Source organism: Nipponia nippon, unplaced genomic scaffold (assembly GCF_047370975.1).
Source record: "Nipponia nippon isolate SJK-2023a ecotype South Korea unplaced genomic scaffold, ASM4737097v1 scaffold_10, whole genome shotgun sequence".
In the NCBI taxonomy this organism is placed as follows: domain Eukaryota; kingdom Metazoa; phylum Chordata; class Aves; order Pelecaniformes; family Threskiornithidae; genus Nipponia; species Nipponia nippon.
The window spans coordinates 5,183,938-5,203,437 of record NW_028262291.1 but is presented as its reverse complement, the minus strand read 5'-3'; the positions used below and the strand labels follow the sequence as shown (position 1 = coordinate 5,203,437).

General features: G+C 41.3%; 1 protein-coding gene across 6 annotated transcripts in view; it reads right to left on the bottom strand.

Annotated features, from left to right (window-relative positions):
- The window catches only part of NELL1 (neural EGFL like 1), a 299,065-nt gene that overhangs the window by 268,620 nt on the left and 10,945 nt on the right, over positions 1 to 19,500 (bottom strand). For all 6 annotated transcript variants that reach the window (XM_087743099.1, XM_087743091.1, XM_087743107.1 and 3 more), the window contains exon 3: positions 3,576 to 3,726. In XM_087743099.1, coding sequence (XP_087599225.1) covers positions 3,576 to 3,726 — 151 coding nt within the window. The remainder of the gene's footprint in view (positions 1 to 3,575; positions 3,727 to 19,500) is intronic.

Sequence of the window (19,500 nt, the reverse complement as noted above, 5' to 3'; positions counted from 1 at the left end):
CATAACAAAACATCATATCTGAATTACTGACTTCAAGAAAAGTTTTATGCATCTTATTTTAATACTGTCAGTTTCGGAGTTCCATGCTATTAATGGACAATAAAATCCTGCTAAAACTTACTAGAGAAACGAAATATAAACCAAGCATTCTATACATACGTCATGCAAAACTGCCTTTTAAACTAGTTATGCTGTTACACTGGCATATGTAACTTAGAGTGTGTGTGTGTGCGTGTACGTATGTATGTATGTATGTGCACATACACACATACCTTTTTGTTGCTTGGAATAAAACCTATTTGTCATCTATTAAATCAGTGCACAACAAAGAAGGCATCTCCCATAAACCTATGAACTCTTCCACCAACAGCTGACACAGCTTCTGTTATTCAGGTGGTGTTGACCTTCTGCACGTTCTGAAGTTTCGAACTTTTAACTTTGCTACTTTTGGTATGCTGATAAATTAAAAAACATTATGTCCTTAACTACAGTATCTCCTGTTTTATGCATAAGGGAAGAGTTCTTGGCTTTTCCATAGTCAAAAACTATACTGGTTAGGTAATAAAATGTACCCTTATACTTGTTCCCATAGGTCTTAATCATGCTGAAACATAACCATGTTTCTTACTATTCTCTTTGCGTTGTCTATTTTCATAGATGCATGGAAGGCTGAAAAAAGCTTGACAAAAAAAATGGATGTCACCAGAACACAACCATGATAATTATGCAAAGCTTAGTAGGAGCAACAATTTAAAAAAGGCTTCCCCTGTGTCAAGGGCCTGGTCCCATTTCAGTTCACGTGCAAAGCTAAAGACTGGAGTGACCTCAGCAGTTAGAGCAACATCAAAAAAATATCAAGCTGAAAGTTCTGCTATTGCATTGATCATAATGTAAGCAGGGTCCTCTTCAGTAGTGCCCCAAATCTTTGCTCTCTACTCCTCGTCAATGTTAAAAAGTATTTTCTCCACTGTCATCCACTTTATTAATTTCTGTCATCACAGACCTAAGGGTTTGAAAGCACTATCCTTATCAAGGTCCAAGTAGCAACTTAAGAAACTAGAGAAACAAACAGTGACTCTGTTTTAAGTGATGCACAATGAGTCCAGAAAAGAAGGTGTACTGGTTATGGCTGGAATAGAGTCAATTTTCTTCACAGTAGCTAGTACGGGGCTATGTTTTGGGTTTGTGCTGGAAACAGTGCTGATAACACAGGGATATTTTAGTTACTGCTGAGCAGTGCTTACACAGAGTCAAGGCCTTTTCCGCTTCTCACCCCACCCCACCAGCGAGCAGGCTGGGGGTGCACAAGGAGCTGGGAGGGGGCACAGCAGGGACAGCTGACCCCAACTGACCCAAGGGATAGCCCACACCATATGACGTCATGCTCAGCATATAAAGCTGGGGGAAGAAGGAGGAAGCAGAGGACATTCAGAGTGATGGTGTTTGTCTTCCCAAGTAACCGTTATGCATGATGGAGCCCTGCTTGCCTGGAGATGGCTGAACACCTGCCTGCCGGTGGGAAGCAGTGAACAAATTCCTTGTTTTGCTTTGCTTGCATGGCTTTTGCTTTCCCTATTAAACTGTCTTTATCTCAACCCATGAGTTTTCTCACTTTTACTCTTCCGATTCTCTCCCCCATCCCACCAGGGGGCAAGTGAGTGAGTGAGTGGCTGTGTGGTGCTCAGTTGCCAGCTGGGGTTAAACCACAACAGAAGGATAATTGCAGTAATCCATCTCACATTCAGAATGTACGAGCAGTCATTAGCAACACTGGACATGCCTGTTTCAACTCTTACATAGAGCTACACAGACTGAAACTACCTTGGTTACTACACAGAACTACAAAGGTTTAAGTGAAACTAGCACCCAGTCCTTCAACTATATATATTTTTAAACAGATGTCTATTAACTTGAAATACTAGAGATAACCTCAGTGCCAAGAGGAACATCAGCAGCGCATTTTGTTCAATCAAGATTACTCCTGCATAGCACCTCTCTCTACAAGCCTCTGTCTCTGCCCATCAAGATAGAGGACTTAAGTAGTTAAATTCAGAAGAGGCCATATCTAAAAATCCACATGCTTTGCATTGTATAATCATCATTGCCTGTCTGGTTTGACCTTGGGTTTTGCCGAGTGCATGCATGTGTCCCTACATGTGACAGTGTTCCTGTCAATGGCTCTTCTCAATGTCCTCTTTAACAAATTAAAAAAAAAAAAAATCCCTTAACATGGCAAACTGCTCCTATTAACCATGACTTCAGAGAGCTACAATGGCCTGGAAAAGCCTGGAGGATTTAAAAAGTAACGACAAAAGGAATGACAGAGTGAGAGAAGGAAAACAGGAAGAGTTGGAGGGAAGGATCCATGTGTAATGTAAAACAATATTCTTATATATTGAGACAATGGCCTGGAAAATGAAAGAAGGAATAAAGTAAAAGAAAGAGGCCAATAAGAAAGTAGAGGTGGCCGAAAAGTATGAGGATAGAACAAGGAAGCAGCAGAGTCCTCCCCTTAGCTATTCTTGTCCGGACATCTCTGCTGTTGCACTGGCAAAAGCCATCATTGACAATTTGGTCATAATAAAGCCACTGCCTTCTCCTCGATACATTTTCTCAACAGAAGGTGAGAAATTGGGCTAACAGTTGTGTATCATGTACACGATTAACAAAATTAAATACCAATAGGATTTTTTTTTTCCTAAAAGAAATGCTGCAGAATGAGTGGTATTAGATTTGAAATGTGAGCAACTAAAGAAAGTCCTATTACTTGTATTAAAACAGAAAGTCAGACTAGATACAGAGGCCCTTCAAAGCCCTAAGAAATGATGAAAAAAAAAAGCATTCACAAAGTTACAAGTAGGAGACTATTTGATGCAACGCACATTTTGAAACATCAAAACATCACTGGAATTGTATTATGGGCCATAATACAAGGTACACTTTTTTTTTTTTTTAATAAAACGATGTCTGCCACTATAATAGCTGATGAAAAAGACCTCTTTTTTCCCTCCTACAATGACAGTAAAAATAGAAAAAAAAAAGGAAAAAAAAAAAAAAGACACACACGAAATAACAATATACTGTATTTGTGCCAGGAAGAAAACATACACATCACCATACGGAAGCACAAGTAGCTTAATTGCTTAATAGCTTAATTGCTGAACCTCAAAAAAAGGAAACGTATTATTTTAGAATGTTATAAAACATAGTGAAGCAGGAAACATGTAAGTTGAACTTTCATGGAAAAGCAAACTCCAAAGCGCATGTGATAAACTAGTAAGGGAAACTGCATTACAAGGTTTGTAACTTCCAAGTGCGTTGTGTCAAAACTACATTTGTTTTGATCTTTCTGTTTAAGTTAAGTATTTTACAGACCAGGATACATAAATAATGCATTCCTCCTGTAACAAAAAACAATTAGCAAAAAGTAGCAAATTGCAAACTATGAAGAAAGGCTTTAACTTACATGTCAGATTGTACATCTACCATTTCAACACACTGTCAAAATGGACCACTCAGCGCTCAGTTATCTTTTATGTCATTACTGCTACAAGAGAGAAACAATTTCCTCTTACCTGTGCTCTAACTCTCGGATGGACAGTATAACTCCAGAAGTCAATGCCTTCTGTTGCACGGTGGCCAGAAACGTAAACTCACTTTTATTCCGGAAGAGCTGAATTAACTTCTCGCTCACATGGGGCGCTGCATGGATTTCTCTTTCTACATCTAAGAATTTTATTTAAAAAAAAAAAAAAAAGGAAACAACAGTCCAGTAAAAATGCTACGTCAGAAAGATTCAGATTACATTTTTCATTTTCCCATCAACATTTTTCATTTTTGAGTCATGTACCGTGCTCCACCACTGCATTTGTTCCATGAAAAAACCCAAATGCCATCTCTGTCAGCGTGCCCACTTGTCACTTTGACAAGTTCACAACTGGTCAGCTACTGATTTTCTGACAGAATTTTTAACAGGATGCTGAGCCATTTGTGTCTGCTGTGAGCAGATTAAGTTGCTGTAAATAAGGTGTACTGCAGTCAGATAAATAGGCTCCTAAATTCCGAGAAATCTCAGGCACTGCCTCTCCCAACACAATTCACCAAGCTCCAATTTCAGTTTTTACCACCAACTCCGTTACCACCTCTCCATCGTACATCAGAGGAAACCTCTCCTTGCACTGTGTAAGGCAGAGATGTATTATTGCTAATAATGCTATACGGCTGTGCTTCTGCCCGAGAAATAAATACAAGACACGCTTGCAATCCACTATCGTTTCAGGGATTTCTCAGTTTACACAAGCAAAGCGTGACAGCTCATACAATATTTATTAAACTACAGTCTGACCAGGCACATCCAGAAATATTTCAGTCTCACTAATCCTGCTGATGTCCAAGCAGCAGCATGCCTTCTTACATTAGATCTTCTAAAATTCTAATGGGCTGCCTCTCACCACATTCATTTTTATCTCATCCTTTTATTCGCAATATATCATCGCTATGAAAGATGATTAGCGACAAAAGGGAGAAATCACGGCATTTCACCTTCCCACCCCTTGCCACGTCGCTCATGCTGGGCCTTTGTCACACATTTGCAAGACCTGTGCCACTTGCGGTTCCTGGATGTCACAACCAATTAGAATCCCAGCGCGCTTCCTTTCGAAAGGTTTACTTTGAAGCCAGAAATGATGGCACAAATTCTCAGCTGGTAGAAAACCATATACCTCTACTGAATCCTGAGAATCTGGCCCAGCATGAATGCTGTAACACACAAAGGAGTGATGAGATTTACAATTCAGAATTTCACTGCAGGAAAAAAAACCCAACATTGTGTCATTAAATGAGGCTTTGCAGACAGAAAGAGGAGAGACTTGCTTGAAAAACAACCCGAAACTCAGAAACACAGCTACTGAGGGAACGCCATGGACTGAAACCAAACTCCAAGGAAAAAGTATTCAAGCATGTTTTGTAATTGGGTGTCTCAATTTTTCCTGTGCAGCTTAAAGCCCTTCAAATGAGCCTACACACTCAGAATCCATAACACACTTGCACTCTGAAAAGCTCACCTCTGAAAAGTACTGCAAATTAGACATCCAAAAAATCACTAGTCATCAATTAAAAGTCTTTGCCAGTGGCTCAAATTCACCTGATAAATAAATATAATGCCCACTTTACAGCAACAAACTATCCGCCTGTCCAACGCCACTTTTATCAAAGCAGAAGATAAAGCTTCAAAGAACACAAATCATTTCCACTGCCATCAGAAAGGGGAATGGAGGAAGAAACAATCTAGCACAGAAGACCTGATTTTGTCTTTATCTACAAGATTTCATTATCTGTATCATTACCTTCACCTACCAGGTGTTATTACTGGTCGTAAGTACTATCTAGTTTCTTTTAAAAAAGCTGATGCAGGAGACACAAAACTATGTGTCCCATACACCAGTAAGTACTCCGATATCCAGTTTGCTATCTACACAGACAATCCACTGGTACTAAGTTCCAAGGCACAAGTAAGATTCAGAGATACAATGTCCAAGAGCTGACAGTTGAAGATAATTACCCTTGTTTTGAGGGTTAAGAACCTTAGTATCTTACGAAATTTTATCTTTTGTCTTCTTAGGGGTGCCACAATCACCAGAAATAAAATATGACTTCCCAAAGCTTTCAAAAATTCTTTCACATGAAAGCATAGGCAGCGCTGTCAGTGGAACACGTATGGTAAAATTTCAGTCAAGCCCTGCAAAGTCCAACGTTTTCTCATTATAGGGGGACCCAGATATAAAGCCACATCCTGCCATCTATCCACCAAATTTTATACAAAAATATAGGACTCCTCCGTCAGAATCATGAATGAATAACCAATGTACTGTCTACTTCAGTTAGAAACGCACTTTGAAATACCATGCTATACTCCACCACCTCTTCATAGTCATGAACACACCAAAACCACATGCAACACCTTACATTCATTCTTTGTCGATTAAAATCAGTAAGATCCAAAGTCCTGAAATTCCAGAATCTTGGGTTCAAACTACTAGATAACAAACTGTATTTACGTACTGCTTTGCAACACTATTCTAGTCTGATTTGTGCAAAGGTTATATAACTAGGCTTTTAAAAATGAACACACTTCTAAGTATAGTGCTATTTATTTGGAGTAGGTCTACTCATTACCAGTGCCTAGGAACGTCTTCTACCACTAGAAAATTGAAAAACATACTTGCAGATGCAGAAATGTCTACAGAAATGCTGCTCTTCGTAACTCAACCTCAGGAACTATAACAAGAGGAGTTTCCCAGCAATCCCATGGCGAGATAGCAAACGCGACCTGATAGCCTACAACTGGACTCGCGAGCTGAGGAGCCCACCAAGGCTCACGAGGATTCAGGGGGCACGCGACCTGGCATTACAGAGATGATAAACCTGTCAGGGTGCTGAGCGCAGCCCTGGGCTCGCAACCTGCGGCCTGAATGCTGGGAAGGAGCCGCATGAAGCCTCGCTGAGAGCATGGCCCAGCCGGCACTGCCTCACCCCCGTTCCCGGGCCCTGTGGGACACCCCCCCTGCACCTCTACAGCAGTGCCCCCCCTCGCGCCGCACGATCGCTGGCTATGTCATCTGTTTGTGTTTTGCTCGATTTCTGCAGAAAGTACCACACAACTGAGCTGGGAGTACGATCCATTTAGAATAAGAGCTTTCTATTTTCAGGTTGATTTGCACACTTCAAAAAAAGAGAAATTGAGAATGCATACACCCCCTTACCACAGGTACCTGAAAGGGAAAATATTTTTTATGCTCTCTATAAAAATAACTGTCTGCTCATAATGAAATGTCGTATTGCCCACATAATATAGAACAATATAGGTTTATACAGTAATCTTCAGTGAAACATCGCTTCATGCTTGAATGATAACGCAATCTCAGCAAAATAAATAAATAAATAAACATAGATACAACTTTCATATGCCCTTCTATGTGATTATATTTTCTTAATTTGAAATACTGACTGTCTGGAGGGTTTTTTTAAACAGACCAGAGTGTTTCTAAAATAAAAGAAGTAAAAAAAGCAAGCATACACAGTTATTTGAAAGTACAACAGATACAAATCATCTCAGAACATCAAGTAAAGGCAACTTTCTACTTTCAGCAAAACAGAGAAGCAAGAGACACATCTATGTCAGAGAGAGCGCATGTTTGTTGCTCGACTTTAAGTCCTTTTTTTCCCCTGGTCCAAGGAAGAAGTGCCAAACACAACACAATGATGCAGTTTGCCAGGACAGCCAAACCCCTTTAGCCCCTGCCATCCCACATTTCCCGACCCGGCACCATCTCCCCCATTCCCAGGGACACGACCTCGCCTTCTCCTGGCTGCTTTGTCCTGCACGAGCCTGTTCAGCACCCAACCAGCGCAGCCCTACCAAGCCAAAAGGAGCTACGAGAGGAACCGGCACCCAAGGCTACACTTATGCAGGGGCTCAGCAGCTGCGGCACGACTCTGGCCGGGCTCTGCAGAGGAAGACCACAGCACCCTGCTCAGCTGCAGCAAGCTCTTACACGCTCAGCTGCCTTGATGAATCCTACCTCCAGCTGCAATTACTCATGATACTCATTTCCAGCACCTTCAAAATAAGTTTCAAATTTTTATTTTAGCATGGGTTTGGTTTCATTCCAGAAGACTGGTCCAGATGAAAGGTACTGCTGCACTGGGGCCAATGGTGTCAGGGCAAGCTTTACCTTGTACGTATGAAATGTACAGGTATTTCGGTACACACTAACCCTACATGACAAATGGAATTAAGAAGGTACAATAACTCAGGATTAGGGTCAGTCCTTACAAACCTGATTTAGGCCCTCAGGCCTGAAATTAAAAATTAAAAATTTTAAATTTACATTTTAATTAATTAATTAAAATTTAATTTAATTTTAAATTTAATTAAAATTAAAACCTCAGGCTTTTGCAACTTGTAGCCCAGAAGATATGAGAGGCCTCAAATATGAGAAAGGGAGAAGTTGGCTTCAGCTCCATTAGAAACAGTGTAAGAAAATTATCACCCCCAGAAGAAGACAAAATGAGTTAGAGAAACAAAAGAACAGTGCTAGGAAAGCAGGTAAAGTTCTTGCCAAACTTACTTTGATGACAGTGTCAACAATCCACAGTACAAAGGGAAGTACATGACCATTCGGGCTGCAATTTTAAGCAACGAAAAACGTGTACCAGTTCTTACAAGCTCAATCCCAATCCATCTGGGAAATCATTTTTCTTTAATAGATGCTTCCATTAGAGAAGAATAATAAAATTCCATTCTAAATCAACTCATGTTTTCTGAAGCAGCAGATATGTTTCATCATTCAAGAGCCTGCTTGAATACCTTTTCCTTTCACTTCCTTACTTTGGTAGGGAACACGCTGCAGAGCACATTGCTTTATTGGTACCTTCAATCATTTTAAAGCTGTTTGTTTCAGCGTGCTTTCAGGAGAACCTCTGCACAGTCACTCTGGACAAGCAAGTAGAAATTAACCCTGCAACAACAGAGAATCTGGATTTCAGCTACAGCAATTAAAGAATCGAATATTGCAGCATATTGCCTTTTACCTTGCTACGGGCAAAATCCAATAAAACAGAAATCTCTATTTCTATAAAATTTCTATAAAAAAAACCTAACACAGTGCCCCATTTTTTTAAGTCATCAGCTTTCCAAAAATGGAACCAAGAGTAGAAGGAGGATCCAAAACCAGCAACTCTCAGTGCAGACAGTTTTTAAAAGCTGCTCAGGGTGAAAACACACAACAGCATCACAAAACCCTTCTTGCTTGCAGAAGGCTGGTGCTTCATCAAAGCCTCTGAGTCCAAGTGGGATTCAGTGCACAGACTCCTTTCTCCACATTGGTCCCACAAACCATCTTTCGAAGAAGTGGTCAAAAAAAAACCAAAACAAAACAAACAAACAAAAAAAACCCACCAAACAACAGCCCAAAACACTGCTGGTGATAAACGCCTACTCCTTCATATTCCTCTAAAACCATTCCTCGCTCCACACAAAGTTACAAACAGATCCAAAAGTTCACAGAAGGATGCCAACACCAACCACAGGGATCTTCTCCAGAAAGAAGTCATTTCACTGCCAAGAAGGGAAACACTTCAGGTAGTTGTCCCTCCCTGCCTAGCAAGGGCAAATGTAGTTATCTGCAGATAGCACCAATTTTTTATTTTAAGCTGTGGGGAGAAAATTCACACAAATTTCTCCTTACATGCAAACAAACAAACAAAAAAAAGACTTTGCAATATGCTCCTGTCACAGGAATAGGCACAGAGCCACGTATATCCCTCGGAGCACTTTGGGTGCTCAATTTGGCTATCAGCACTAAGGCTCAAGACAGCCCACACCACGCTGCAGAGACCCACCAGCCAAGTAGCAGCATACCTAGACATCGCCTAAGCACAGACCCAAATTCATCCACCATGCCTGCCACTCGCCTACACTGCTTCCGAGCCAGGCCAAAGCATGGGGTTTCACAAGCTGCAGGGTACTGCCAAGGGAAAATAAATGCAAGCTCACATTAAGGTCCTGAGCAGACACCGTGCTGCTCTTGGGGGCCCCCTGCACTGGCACACTGGGTACCAGCACCGCCTGTCCTACCTGCCAGCGACCCAGAGAAAGGGAGGGAAACACCTCGCCCTTCTCTTTCAAACTATGCTACCAGGGAGGACTAAAGAAGGTACGATGTTTTCTCATGAGTACATCTCTGCTTCTAGGTATTCCCACAGGTACAAAAAGACATTGTGAATGCTTTCGCCTTGCTAGCTCCATTCGGAGTCAGTAATAAACAGTAGGAAATCACATTCAACAGCACAGCTTTCTAAATTATGATTATTCATTATAAATCACTTTTTACATGTTGCTTCAAACGCTGTTTCTCAAGAATAAGATCCGTCTGCAGCGAAATGCTTGGTGATTTTAATATGCAAACCTCCTACAGAGATGATGTCTCATTTTAATTATTGTTTCGGTTTAATGGGTTTTCATTAAATTAGAGGATGGAGCAATTACCAGGGTGAATAGGTAATGTTACAAAGGTAAGTTCCCATGACTATACAGCAAAAGCAGTTCTGCCAGAGAAGGTGGAAAAATAGTATAATTCAATGTAAACTCTCCTTTTGCATGATGCAAAACCATCCTAGCAATAAGGGTTCATATGTTGCTGTCATTTTGGCACACGTTTGTGAACTAGTTTACAACTAGGTCTCTCCTAACAAAATTAATCTAGCATTTAAAATTATATATATATAATTTCATTCCTTGCAGGAAGCTATTGCAAACCCAATCCTAAAACTCCAGCTGCCAGGGACAGCAGAATTTTGAGTCACTAAAGAAATCAAACAGATACTACTTATCAAATCACAATTTCTCCCCAACCAATAATTTAGTTGATTTAGTGGCTTAATGTCGGACTCTGCACTTCTTGAAAATTGGCCCGACTTGAACATTAGCTAGAATGACCACACTCATGTTAGTTAAGTAGTTGTCAGAGAGTCTAAGTCCTTTGTTTGCTTTATCAGCATTTCAAACTGAACCATGGAAATTGAGTACTCTGGAACAAGCAGGGCAGCAGGTATTGCGCAAGACTCGGAAACGAATACATGCCAAGAGAGAAGGTGGCCACCTACGTTTCTCCAGCCCGAGTCAGCAAAGGGTTCCCGACACAACAGGGAAAGCACAGCTGCAGAAAGCTGTAGCAAAGCCTACGCTGAGAGACTGTCCCTCTTCCGCGGCATATGGGTTTATCTCCAGGGCCCTTCCTTGTCTTTTCCACCCAAATGGACAGAACGACCAAGGAAAGTGCTGGAGTCATCTCTGCAGCAGCAGAAGGATGAGCGGCAAGCCTGGGTACATGAATAGCGCAGTGACTGATGCCATCTCCAAACCATTTGGCCATTACGGAGCAAAATCAGAAAACTGGAGCAGGGCAAATGGCTTTGCACAATCTTCCCGCCGAGAACAACGCTGCTCGCCTTGGTGAGCGCTACGTATCACCTGCTGTTACTCAGGCAGCCGCTTTTCTTTGTTTAAAATATTTTAAGTGGCGACTGAGCTCAGGCTTGCCTTCTCAAGTAGGCTCTGTGGTTCCCTCAAGAGAATCGTGCTGAAATCAAGACAGTTTACAAATGGATGATCCCTTAAATTAAATGCTTGGTAGAAATGTTCCAGAAGTTACACTACCACTAAAAGCACATAATCTGCTCTTAAATCATGTGAGTTAATCAAATTACATACTTTGTTAGTTAATTAGTTCAGCAGTCACTGATTAGAACATCTTTTCCACTGTTTATCTATATCAGTTAAGGTATCCCATCACTGTGACTATAAAGATTGCTATTTGCAAATTTGGAAAACAACAATAACATTTTAACAGAAAGAGCATGGACTACGTTAGCAATGCTATCGCGTTTGAACCGAGCCAGCGGCAATGCACGCAACGTTGGGAAAAAGCAGTAATTGCTAAGAATCATTACCAATATGCTGTCCGTTTTGCAGGAGTACTGTCCACTTCAGGGATGTTATTTTAGAGGATGTTAAATGCTAATGTCATGCAAAATAATGAGCCATCCGAAAATACTTTTTCTGTTCTGGCTTCATGCAAAAGCAAGCTAAGCAATTTTTTCCTCCCCTTCTACGAAACATTTTCAGGTACGCTCAAAGTCACAGACCCAAAAAATTAGAAATGACTTTTAAAAAAATGATAACATATACTGAACTTGACAAAACATGTTCTTCAGCCGCATTTGTTTAGAAGAAACTTAAGACGGTACCAGAAGGTGAGGAGCATCTAGAACCAAAAATCAGATACAGAAGCCAAGTTTTGCAAGTAACTACTAATTGTAGTTTGGACTTTACTTCCTCCCACTATAATCCTTAGTGTGCTTGTAATCTAGAAACAAAATATTAACTTTTTCAATAGAGCATGCAGAGAGATTGATCCATTTCTATGTTTAAGCTATTATCTAATAATTCTGATTTCTCATTTAGCCCTCTTCCTTCTTACAGGTAATAATAAACGCTGCTCATACTTCATGGCAACGGTATTAAAAATAAATAGTAATATTAAGTACTTCTGAAGTGCTTTAAGATTCTCAAGTTTAACATGAATATGACAGATATAGTCAACAAGTAACCCATAACCTGGATTTTCAAAGAAATTCTAAGTACCAGATCCCACTGAAGCAGGAGAGAAGCTGAATGCCTGAACTATTTTGACTCGGTTGAAAATCCCGGTCTAATTTAATCAGCAGAGCCACACAGAAATCAGAATTTGCCTCCCTGGTGAAAACCTGCATTCTTAAACGCATAAATCAAAATACCAGTTTTAAATAGTTCATTAACAGGGAAGTTTCAGCAAAACAGAAACCTCTGACTCAGTTTCTTCACTTGCAGAGAGAGGTTACAACACCTAACGCTACTTATGGCAGCTAACAGACCTGGCTACACCTACACAAAGGTTTTAATTTCCAGTCCAGTAAAGCCTTTTATCACATGAATAATCCAACTAAAGGCAACGAAATTATCCGTAAAGTTCAAAGTAAGCATATGCTGAAGTGCTCACTTGGTTCAAAAACTCCCAATAATTTGAGACTCTAAATAGTTTTTTAATTACTTATAAGCATTTAGCTCATTTATTACTAAAATCTTATGTTTTTTCTTTATTCTCTATATACGATTTGTACAAGCATTAAACAAATGTGTTTCATGAACTAATTCTCCCTTCTGTTTTCTTTCCCTCAGAAAAATCACTTCCATGTTATTGCTAAAGCAAATTAAATCCTGGGTGTCTGTTTTATTTATAAACTGCATGATAATAACATGAGGCATAATACATTTGTCAAAGCCCTTCTCTACTGAAGTATAATTTCTGCTGTCAGCCTCTTTACGTTTATATTCAATATTCTAGTTGTCTTTGTTTCTCGGAACACACATAAGCGCACAATCATATATTCTCCCAAAATAGGTATAAATTCTATTTGTGAAGTGTTCCACACCCCACCCCAACAAAGAATCATAAATATAGCTAACATACTTAGTCATTCTCCGCAAGTTTTATAGGAATTATTTGAGAGATTTAAGAATTTTCAAAAACATCACAATAATAATTGTTTTATCTTTTTACACCATAATTATGATTTGGAGCATTGCTTTTCTTATTTCACCCAAGCATACCACAACTCATGAATAAAATATGACAACTTTGATAGCATCCATTGCTGTGGGTTCATCCGTAACAGCAAACGTGCTTGGGGTACTAAGCGCTCCCTTTTGCTCCATAAGCCTTTGTTTCTGAAAATAAGCTTTTATTTAAATAGAACTGCCACACGTGTCCCCCTTTTTTGCATTTCTTGCCGTTAGCAATAACACCAGCAATAATGTTTACTTTTTTTTTTTAATGACTACATTTTGAAACAATTAGGATGGCATAAAGCTAGAAAGGCAGAATATCCCATCTGAAAGCTGGTACTCACAAGACATGAAAAAACATTAAAAGCACTGCCAGCATCAGAGAACAAAAGGCTAACACAGATGACCATGACATTTAAATGTGTGGGCAATACTATTATAAAAAAGAAACTTAATTTTGTTCTGGATTCTTAATTAATTAGAACGAAGTAAACCTAAACAACTTCCACCATTTCCCTAATAAGGTTACTGAACCTAATACTGCAGAGAGTCCTCCTACCACAACTTGTCAGTACATTCCCTTAAAAGGAAGACTTGAGATAAAGTGCAGTAAATGAGGTTTCCAAATCCTTGGCATTCACCAAATTATTCTAACAAATATCATGTTTTAAGGCTGTGCTGCTTAATTTTCCAAACAGCATGATGAACATCCATAGAGACCTCTACAGACCAAGAAAAATCATCACACACACACACACACACACACACACAAACCCCACTCTCCTCCCACACATCTTGGCTGTGTTATTTTCCCCAGTCCCCAAGCATAGGCTTTAAAATTTCAACACTGTTATGCACAATGAGCCAAAGTAGAGAGAGAGAGAAGCAGAAGCAGGTCTGTGTGCCATCTCTAAGTGGTCTTTTATCATAAAAGCAATGAGTATTTAACCTCCAAGATCCGGCTTTATACGTGTTGCGCTCTCAGAACATCTTTGCTGCCTTCCAGTTTATGAAAAGATAAAAAAAAAAAAAATGAAAAGAAAAAAAGAAAAAGAAAAAAGGGGGATACAACACAGAACTAAGCTTTACAACACAAACTTGTCCGCTGTAGGAGGTGTCTGGTCCCACTGATGCCAAATGGAAAACTCAGCTTCAGAGGGAGGAGTCACCCGTACATGCAAGGGGAGGGCAGACTCAGTCAAATAATCCGTGCAGCTGCAATGAACCTATACTATTTTTTCCTATTTATAGCACAGACGACCAATGGGAAACTCAGCTGTAACTACGTAAGAAACGTTATCACGCAAGGACAGAAGACAGGGGACGGACTGTAATCAGAGATTTTTAGGAAGCCAAAACACCAGTGCTCAGCTATAGGATTTATTGCTCAAAAATAGCGATTCACAGATCCCTGTTGTCAGAACTACAGATCCAACTTTGCTCTTTTACCAGGTATGCAACCTACATAACTACTGATTTAGATGAATATTTTAGTGGACATCAGGTGGCAAAAACAATTTTTTTGTCCGTTCTATTAAAAAAAAAAACCAAAACCAAAAACTAATGTTCTGCATTTTGTATCATTGAATAGGCCACAAAAGGCAAGGCAATCACATGATATAATGCCATAAACCAGCACAGTATGACATGATTACTTCACACCATTTATGTGGCAGAAATGAAAAATAAGAGAAAAAATGTCCCCCTTGTGTCATTTATACACCCACACTGCAGGTGGCAAGATTAATCTAGAATTTGGCATAGAAGAAGTAGGTTGAAGCCTCAAGTAGCATCTAATTTTTATTCTTGATAGGTAGTTCACGACAGCAGGGTTTTTCACCACAGGAGATGGTCCATGCCTGACTCCTGCATCAGGTCTGATTATATCTGCCTTTGTGTACTTTTTAAAGGTACAGAATCTTTAAAAAAAAAAAAAAAAAAGAAAAGAAAAAAACTTTGTAGGTATTTAAATGTGTGTAATAGTAATTTCAGATAACACCACTGCTTTTTAGACAAAAGATGTATCTCTGTTTAGAAGTAATTTAATCAAGTGGGACGAGTGTAAATATTCTTACCAAATGGATATTAAAACATTTCTTCTAAAATTGTTTCGAAAATTAAGAGATCCCTCTTGGGGTCAAAACCAACCATAATGGGCCATTTTGTTCCATCGTCTACAGTGAGAACCCAGTTCTTCAGGACTGCTTTTCCCTCCTTCTGCATTGCAAACTGTTTTAACTCAGCAGCGCCAAGTAATGCTCCGATTCTGCTTTTACCCCAGCATCTGTCCAGCAACCCGGACCTGCGATACCAGGTGCAGGGACTTGCCCTGAACTTCGGCAGGATTCTCCACCCAGGGATACTCAGCACTGTGCACAGACTCACCTCAAGGCAGCACAACTCAAGTACTGACTCTGCTTCACCTCAAATTCCCAGGGCTCTGACTAGCACATGGGCCTGTTTGACAAGATATTATAGAACAATATTCTTACTCCAGTTTAATATTAGGTTACTAAACAAGTAGTTACTGAAACCTGATTATGTGCAGTATAATATGACTGAAGAGTATCAGTTTGCCAAAATCCATTGCAGGAAAGACCATTTTTGTTGTATCTTCATCAGAACAGAAATACAAGAAATACACACTGTTATTCCTACTTTTATCTAAATCGATCTACTTTCCTTGTAGGGACCTAGATGCTCACATGGATGTGGAAGCATGCAACATTTACTAGCAGTATCAGAAACTAACTGCTGCATCCCCTCCCCTGCCCACTGAAGAGCAGAGACCTTTCGTTTCCTTTCTGCTTATCTTCATTACAGGACTTTGTCAACAGGTTGCCAGAAGCATTCGAGGCTTTTGGCATACTACAGAAATACTGAAGTGCTTATCCCGCTTCCCCTCTATACTTACCACAGTGGCAATGAAGATAGACAAGTAGCACAATTATTGTCTCCCAGGAAAGCAAAAATAACTGCCAAGGACAGAGGAAATGTGTGCTCAGAATTCCCTCCTAATCATTACAGACATGATGGGAAACCCAAAAAATGTCAAGTAACAGAAGGCAGCATGACAACATCCAGGATGGGGGGGGGGAAGTAGAAATTGGTCACTGTCGTTTAACGTGACTAGGTTTCTATTTCAGTCTACACTTACTTTGGGGGGGAGGGGGGTGTTTGAAACAAGAGGATATGGAACAAGAAACTCTGCGAGGATTTACAACTTATACCTTCATATCAATATGCTGGATAAATTTTACCCCTAGACAAGGTTCCAACATAATTCAAATATTAAACAAGAGTGAAAACAGCCAACACCGGATGGATATATACGAGTATTTTAAAACCTGCTTCTGGGAACTGACAAAGTTAACAGTAGTTTATGTATCTTCAAAGCCTCTAAGTATTGTTCAATAATTATGTCTCAAGTGATCTTTAATTTCTTCCATTGAAGATGATTCATTTCACTCATCCCCTCCTAGCTCACTGTATTCCAACTCCAGGTCATTTCTGTTCTGAAAATGGTCATTTTTGCAGAGAAAAAAAAAAAAACAAACAAACACTTAGCCTAATGATTTTATTACCAAAAAAAAAATTACATTGTATAAACAAAACACATTAAAACATTAGCAACATTAAAAAATCAAGCATAAATGAGAAGTTAGACAGATGTTAGGGTTAAAGTCTTACAGACAAACCTTGCTCAACCCTCCCGGGACGCACATTCCAATACCGTTCTTAATTAGAAGGTCAACACAGCTTTCCAGAGGGCCCCTGTCTCAGTCAGTGCACAAAGCAAAGAACAAAGAGCAAAAAATATTTATTTAACAAACAAAGATCTGAAATTTTGCTTTATTTTTATTGTTCAAGGCTCACCTTGAACAGCAAATCTACCATATTCAAATCCTTCTCTGAAGACAGAGCAGACCATGACCAAGTTAATTATTCCAGCACAGTGTCAGAGACCTCTACAAATATTAATGAATTCTTTTCACACCACTGTTGTTAGCGGAAAGGGCATTAGTACCTCAACTTTACAGGCGGACAACCAAAGCACAGCACAATTAAGGTTCTAAATCACTAATAAAAAACCACATTATCCAAGTTCTATCCTCCAAAAACATGTTAAAAATTAGCACACATCACAGATACTTTACGGTACTACAAAATCTGAACTTTCGGTGCTTGTCCCTATTACACTGCCCTAACGCTGCCTCTACCGTAAGCAAACCTTTACCCAGTTCCACGCACCCAGCCTCAGACCGCAGTCCTCGGGTTCCCCACCCCGGCCCTAGCCCTCGCCTCTCCAGGCTGCTTCTCCCAGCCGCTGCCCATGGCTCCCCTTACCGTGCTCTTCATCCCTGCACCTCACTCCCTTCCCCTCAAGTCAGAGTCCTTGTGTCGTCCTTGTCACAGCTGCTCTGCCCGGCCATTGCCCGCTCCCTTCTTGGCTTCCAGCTCCTCACCGCAGCTGTTTTCGCTCCCCTCCACCTCCTCATCGGAGGCCCAGCTTCCCTGTCACATTCCAACCATGTTATTGTCACTTTACGTACCCAGTCCTTGCCCCTAAAGTTCCAGCTTTGTTTCCCTCTCCTTTCCAGCTTCCACAGAGGTCTGGGAAGGGAGGTGGGAAAGCAGAAGAAGCGCCTGAGATCCCAAAAAGAGATAAAGACCTTGCTCTCCATCCTGCTGAGGAACACGAGCCCAGAAACCATCCCCACCAGAGAAGTCCACCTTCTCGGGCGCAGCCAGCCCACCTGCTCTGCAGGAAAACAGGCATACAGAGCCATGAAGGAACAACGCGTGCCCAGCTCACTCAGGCACACAAATGTCCACCCATTAAACCACAACAGGCTCAGGCATGTGCACGTGCAAGCTCTTTGGTGAATTTATCCACTAAAACTCTCTGGTATCTTATTTGAACTCTTACTTCAGCAGTGCTTTTACAGAGCAGCTTTGACACAGGGTTGAAAGCACTGAGGGAACTCTCTGGCAACTCTCTAGGATGGCGGCAACTGCCACAGCTCCTAAGGGCCAGGCCGGAGCTCGTAAAAGCAGGAGGACATCCCAAGGGACGAGTGAGGAGGGCAGGCAAGGATCCCGCTCTCCTGAGGGATGCCTGGGCCCTATTTCTCACCACCCCACAAACCTCTGTTGCGGCGGAAGACACATGCTGGCCTGGTCCTCACCACTGCCATGCAGCAGCAGGTCGTGAGCCACTGCCACGGAAGAGCAGAGGTGCCCGTCACTGCCTTCAGAGCCAATGAGTCCTAAGAGCAGATCGGCTTCAAGTAAACCATGAAATCTGCTGTCCTCCCATGAGAGGAGGATCTCAGAAGGGAGACCTCAGCGGAAATCCTAGAATCATAGAATACCAGGTTGGAAGGGACCTCAAGGATCATCTGGTCCAACCTTTCTAGGCAAGAATTTGCACAGTCGAGACGAGATGGCCCAGCACCATGTCCAGCTGAGTCTTAAACGTGTTCAGCGTAGCGGAGTCAACCACTTCCCTGGGGAGATTATGCCAATGATTGACTGTTCTCATTGTGAAAAATTTTCAGAGAGAAAGGAAACGGTCAAAATTTAGCGCCAAGGAAGCAGCAACGCCGGAAACGTTACCACATGATCGGGGCAAGAGGCTGACCCACGCCTCAGAGGTAGATACTATTTTTGCTTACACATACAAAGGCTTTTTATTTGACGACAGCTGCCTTTCCCTCCTGAGGTCCCAGGAACCCGGGACAGGCACCTCACAGGCAACACACAGTAAAACCCCAAATTCACACCCTGTCTCTGTGGAAACTGGCTCAGACCTGCATGACAGGGCACATAACAAGGAAAAAACAACCTCGCTCTTCCCTTTAAAAAAAAAATAAAAGTTCACAAGTTTGAGGAGCTTGCAGAGTCTCCATGAAAATATACCTGTACCAGGTGGCGAGGAGCAGGGCACCGCTGCCCCGTGCCCGATACGGCCAGTTGCAGCTGCTCCACCACAGGGCACAGCCCAGCCCCTCGTCCTGGCTGGTGGTGCCTCAAGGAAATCGTATTTTAAAAGGGAAAAAAACGCATCTGGCTGGAGGGAAGTAGCAAGTGAGCAGCTGTGCAGGCGCTCAGCTGCGAGCCCAGGCAGGCAGTAGGCAATATCTGGTAAAAAAAAAAAAAAAATAAATGTTCCTTTCCTTTCCAACAGCACAGGGGTCATCACCTGCTTCACCGAACATGCCTGAGCGCGTGGAGTGGGATGCCGGCAGCCCGGGGAGGTGTGCCCAGAGGATCTGCACCACTGCTGCCCCGAAAACCTCCCAGCAAGACAGGATATTCAGCTACCACCGGGC